Below are 6,123 nucleotides of genomic sequence, written 5' to 3' on the forward strand. Positions count from 1 at the left end.
AATGGCCTCCATTTTATAGATGTATTTAGAATGGGACATAGGAAATCGATTACTCAAGGCATGTGAATGTCATGACAACTGACCCTTCAGGGGGCTTAGCCTTCTGGCCCTTCTGTGTCCTCCCAAGGGCCATAGGTGGTTGCAAGCCTCTATCCATTTAGCTTGCTCATGACCTCTGCTGCTGTGCCCTTCATACATTGGACCAAAGACTTTGAAACACATCATCAATCACCAATCATCATCATCATCATCATCATTGTAATCATTCATTCTTTACACATTTATATCATTTACTATTATATTGCAATTGAAACAATAAGTTACTGATTGTTTTTGTTTGTGTTTTTCAGTTGGTGGACATACCAACAATATTGGAATCCTATAAAACAGTTGATAAGAAAACATTCTTCAAAACTGCAGATATATGTCAGGTAAACTAGTGTTTCATTCACAGTATTTTCATTTATATACGAATTGCACTGTTAGTGGTGGCAGACAGTGTACCTACATATTGATCTGTCAGTGTTGTAATTTCATGCTTTGTATGATAGAAGACCGATAGTCTAAATTCTTTTGTGCTTTGGTCAAATCTTTTCAAATTGGACAAATTGCTGGGTGGGTCCCTGTTGGCACAGCTTTTGACAGCCATTTTTTAATGTGACATGTCTAAATATGGTCATGATACATTACATCATGACCATATATAGGAACATCATGGCTATGGGCATACAACATCTTCACACGTCTTTGAATTGTAGATGCTTGGTTGTTCAAATGAAGGGGAAGACAGTGGAAGTGGTCGAGAGGAAAAAGTTCTCCACACAAGAACACCGACAAAGTCAACAAGAAGTTTCTATGGAACCATGGATGTAAGTTGAAAACGAAACAAATGATTAATAAACATATACCATTGTAAATTATATATATTGTTTGGTGTTTGAGGTCGATTATTTTATTCATCTTCAGGAGAAAGATTAATCAGTTTTATAAATTCATCTGTTTTCACATTTACTTTTGAACAATATCTTTTAATTTCTTCAAAGTACCCTTTTTTCAGTAACACCTCTACTAAAGAATGTGAGAAAATGAAGGTTCAGAAAAAGAAGCCAAGAAATAGGTATGTCTAACTCTGATAACATTTTCTCATACTCGCTGCCACTTGGGGATAGGATACAACAGTGACTCGGTATTCTAGTGGCATTGGCACCAGGCTAGTTACCTGGAGGTCGTGGGTTCGATTCCCACCCGAATCACTTGAGAATTTTTTTCACTAGTATTCTGGAACGTACTGAGTATTTGGTACAATAATACATCAGGTAGGGCAAGACATCACTCCTTCGATATTTTCCTAATTCAAAATCACACATTATAATAGCATTTGCAGTACCAAGGTCGATAGCGCAAGGTCGATAGTCTAGTGGTTACGGCGCTAGTATGTACTGAGTATTCGGTATGATAATACGTCAGATACAGCAAAATGAGGGCAAAACATTACTACTATAATATTTTGCCATGCTGCTGGATACAAGAATGAATTATCATTAAAGATGAATGTTTTAAATACATTTCAATATTTATTCTTTTACTTTCTTCTTGCAGTACATAGAATCACCAGATATTGAGAAAGAAGTGAAAAGACTACTAAGAATGGACAGCACAGCTATCAGAATCCGTATCCTTTCATCCGTTTTATACTATTTTTAGGAATTTTATCTATTGTTTGAATTGTGAGTAGCAGCAGCAAACTGTCACTAAATGAGTAATTAGCAAAGAATGTGTCAGTATTGTGTACTTTAGTACAGAGAAGCTGTAATACTTTTATTCATAACTTTAGTAATAGTGAGTCGATTCCAGTAAACGACCCATCATTTTAAAGATTACAATGTGGAGAAAAAGAATATATTAACAAGTCAATATTATTTTTTTTGTGGTCATGGTGCTAGTTTTGTAATGTCATAACATGACAGTCATATTAACTGTCAATCCGTATCCTTTCATCCGTTTTATACTATTTTTAGGAATTTTATCTATTGTTTGAATTGTGAGTAGCAGCAGCAAACTGTCACTAAATGAGTAATTAGCAAAGAATGTGTCAGTATTGTGTACTTTAGTACAGAGAAGCTGTAATACTTTTATTCATAACTTTAGTAATAGTGAGTCGATTCCAGTAAACGACACATCATTTTAAAGATTACAATGTGGAGAATAAGAATATATTAACAAGTCAATATTATTTTTTTTGTGGTCATGGTGCTAGTTTTGTAATGTCATAACATGACAGTCATATTAACTGTCAGTCATATTAACAAAAAAAATCCTTTAATAATAATTTTTTTAAATCCTATTCTCAGATACTATGATCATAAAAATTTCTCTCTTGTTCAGTTCTATGTATATATATTTTTTCTTTGTATTATTTTTTGGCTAGCTAGCTAGGTCCCCATACATGGTTACAATCCTTATCTTTTTTAAGGATGGGAAGTGTTGCCTGATAAAGATGGCAAAGAAGACACAAAAAGTGAATTACAAATACAGTAGGTATGTTGGTTTTGAATTCTATATTAGTAGGGACCTTAGAGAACAAGGAGTTGCATATTATTGCTATTTATGTCTGTTATCAGTGGTGAATTCAAGGGAGGAGGGTCAAGCCAGCCTGTTTTCCCCCCCTCTAAATTTTGTAAGGTTATAAAAAAAACGTGGAGAACAATAGAAAATTATATTCAAATATTAAATCAGAGAGTGTCATTTCCAGCAATCTAGAGGTAGCATAATGGTACAATTTGTTCTGTCAGGCCCAACCATGGTAGACATGAGATTGTATTGACCCTCTGTTTTTTAAAGTCCTCCCCTGGGTCCCCCTCTGTTTCAAATTCCTGGATCCACCACTTATGATATAACATCTTGCATTTTACCATCATCTTGCATTTTAACATCATCTTGCATTTTAACATAATCTTGCATTTTAACATCATCTTGCATTTTTAATGGCAAAATTGTCATATAAAACCTGATAGTTTGACCAGGACTTAACAAGATAATTTCTTTTCAGATAGCAACGACTGGAAACAGATCTTTGAAGAGGTTAGTAGCTCAGAGAATGAGGAAGGGGAAGAAGACGTCAACATCATGGAGGTCGGGGATTCCCAGCAAGGCATGGAGGAGTTCAAAGTACAAAATGTCACTGATGCTCTCAAAGGATTAGAAGCGGCTGTAGATCAAGATAACACAATCACAGAAGACAGCATGCAGCATGAGAGTAAGTTCTCCCCTGCCCCCTTCCATCAGCCCCCCACTCCATTTCTATACCCCTAGATACACCACTGGTGACATCACAACACGTGACACACCTTTGTTACTGAGAATATAAATATGTTATATGTCAATTTCTTGTTTTAGTCACTTTTAGTCCTTGAGCAGATTGCTTATAAAACAGTCTTAACGAGTAGTCTTAACTCCTCGAATAAAGCTGGCTTTATCACGGTTAGACTGCTTTGAGTATTGAAATTCAAACAAGCACTCACTGGAAAAGTAAAATTGAGGGCACAGTTACACATACGTCATGCTTGTCTAATCCAATGACGTAGGGTAGTAGTGTGAAGTGCTTAGAGGCCTTGTTGCCATTAAGCGCTATATAAATCTAACATATTATTGTTATATCAAAATGAACGTAAATAAACGTAGATTGGTTTTTACATAAGCTGAGCAACCACACAGATAGCAAACTTTTAGTTTTATGTGCTCAATGAAATCAAGCTTTTCATCTAGCCTATCTAGATTGTAGTCTATTTAACCGGAGACCTGTCTGCCATACTGTAGAGTTTTTTAATTGAACAGATGATACCTCATAATCCAGCTCAAATTTGCGTAGAAAATTGCTGGGAAAATAGGAGCGCAGAAAGTAAATACTGTGCATTAATACATTTTTCATATATTAAGATTAGGTTAAAGCCTAATTTTTGGCAAAATATGCACGGAAATTGTCCCATATTTTCCGAAATGCATGGACGGATTTCTAGGCTAGATTTTGCACGGATTATATATTCCCCACGCAGGCCTCACTATACGGTCTGGCCTGTCTGGAGGCTTAGGACTTCACTTCTTGAATTGGAAAAAAAAAACACCACTTTGCATTACCGTAATTATCACCAAAATTATCTAACTAAAATCTGTGTTTTACAGCATGCAGCGGATAAACTTAAGCCTGGTTCTCACGAGAGCCCTGGTATCCAGATCGGGAGCTAACCGTTAGCGCTAACCATTAGCACCTGCATGAGAACGCCTGATTGGTTAGCAGTATCCGGATACCGGTATACTACTACGGTATTACACTATTAGCTTAAATTTCTCCCTCCCCCAATTAATTGCCATTTTCTAATAACAAGCCCTGCTATATAAATGTATGTTTGTGAATATTACTATGTATAGTGTAACTAAATCTTTGTAGTAGTTGTTCAGTTCTAATTGTTGATGGCTGATTAGATAAATAATTTATATGATTTATATAGCCCCTTCCTACAAAATGAACAAGACACTGAATCTCAACAAATGCAGCAAATGAGAAATGAATTTAAATAATTGCAGTGTCAAAGCCAGAGGCTCTTTGACAGCCGGCATCCACTCCATCATCATCTTTCTTTACTCTGCAGAACCTCTTTTGAGCGTACTCTGACAGATGCACAATTTATTTGATCAAATGTCAGACACAAATTAACTCTTAGTCTGATCCGACATTGGGTTTTACCGGGTGCTTCCAACTGAGAGGCCAGGTGTGGCTTGATGAAGTGACGCTGCTGGCGTGCTGATTGTCATTGAAAATTATCTGTTGCTCGTGCCTCGTTAACTTGCATTCTCCAAGGAATTGTGTCTGGTATGGTAGGTGCAGTGTGTGCTCCTGAAAATAGTGCAATAAACAATACCGTAAATGCTTGAATAAGCGTTGCACCAAACCTGATTTTTTTCAGCTAAGCACTGCAGTACTTAATCGAGAGCACAGTCACATTACCCTGTACAGTATGTAATAAAACACTTTTTTTATATATATATTTTTTTGTTTTGCAGTTTTGTATATATTATATATTATATTTTATATTTTCGTTGCAATCCTTTTCACAAGACAAATTATAAATAAGATGCTTTACATAAACTAGAGCCGTGTTTTCAATCAATCAATCAATCAATCAATCAATCAATCAATCAATCAATTTGTTTGGTGCCATTTCAACAGTAATTGCTCAAGGTACAATTCCAAAAAAGAGATTATTAAAAAAAACAAAAGATGCTTTCTGAGTAGTGACTTAAAATTATCAAGTGAAGGTGATGTTTAATGTTCAAAGTAAATTATTCCAGAGCCTTGGTCCTGCAGTGCTTAAAGCCTGATCTGCCAGCTATGTTTGCACCTTGGGGTGCCCAGGAGCAGTGGTGGACCGTCAAGGCAAGCAAGGTATGCAGTGCATACCCTGGCTAAAACAAATAAGAAAATATAGTAGTACAGTTTCTGCGTTTGATTTAGCATTTCTTAGCCACAATCTTTTATATAAACCTTAATTTTTTCGAGTGGATTGCTGTAGTTTATTGGAAAAGCAAAGTTTTTCAATGTTTAGCCTATTTTGGTATCTAGGATAAGTCACATTCAGGCCTTTCAGCTGCTTAGAATTTCCGCATGGTTGGTTTTCAATATCAACCAATCACGTATTGAGTGAGTCAATGGAATTCAGATATACTCTTTGGTACCCTACAACACTTAAATTTTCTATTGTGACAACCGTGTGGTGGCGTCAGAATAGCCAATTTAACGCTGGAATGGAAGCACTGCTTCCAAGAGTATATGCGCATGCTCTTCTTCTCGCAAATCAGGACATTCACTGCCGATCGGGTATTCTATTTACATGCCTAATCTCAATGATTAAAGTTTAGATTAAATTTGCATGCATAATTACTGGTATAGAAGAAACTTTGAATTATTATTATTCGAATTGAAATATGTTAAAATAGAGGAATAGGAATTATTTTGAAAAGAAGATACTACAACCATGCCGGTATTAAAAATAACATACATTTGTATTTTGGCTATAGCACAATAGATGTGTATAAGAGACAGCCGCTAACGGTTAGCAAGCGCTATCG

General features: G+C 35.8%; 1 protein-coding gene across 2 annotated transcripts in view; it reads left to right on the forward strand.

Moving 5' to 3' along the window:
* LOC117113423 (transcription initiation factor TFIID subunit 7-like) overlaps window positions 1–5,013 on the forward strand; it is a 6,270-nt gene extending 1,257 nt beyond the window's left edge. Inside the window, exons 3-9 of one of the 2 annotated variants that reach the window (XM_033256745.1) lie at window positions 349–431; window positions 759–869; window positions 1,600–1,672; window positions 2,474–2,532; window positions 3,049–3,080; window positions 3,125–3,256; window positions 4,180–5,013. In XM_033256745.1, the coding sequence (XP_033112636.1) occupies window positions 349–431; window positions 759–869; window positions 1,600–1,672; window positions 2,474–2,532; window positions 3,049–3,080; window positions 3,125–3,185 (419 nt within the window). In that variant the 3' untranslated portion in view covers window positions 3,186–3,256; window positions 4,180–5,013. Of the gene's footprint in view, window positions 1–348; window positions 432–758; window positions 870–1,057; window positions 1,118–1,599; window positions 1,673–2,473; window positions 2,539–3,048; window positions 3,257–4,179 lie in introns of those variants that run through there. The other variant, XR_004446204.1, reaches the window with a different exon arrangement.
* Window positions 5,014–6,123: the final 1,110 nt, after the last annotated feature.

Source organism: Anneissia japonica, unplaced genomic scaffold, assembly GCF_011630105.1.
Source record: "Anneissia japonica isolate Jap-2015-1 unplaced genomic scaffold, ASM1163010v1 scaffold287696_len20384_cov129, whole genome shotgun sequence".
NCBI lineage: Eukaryota > Metazoa > Echinodermata > Crinoidea > Comatulida > Comatulidae > Anneissia > Anneissia japonica.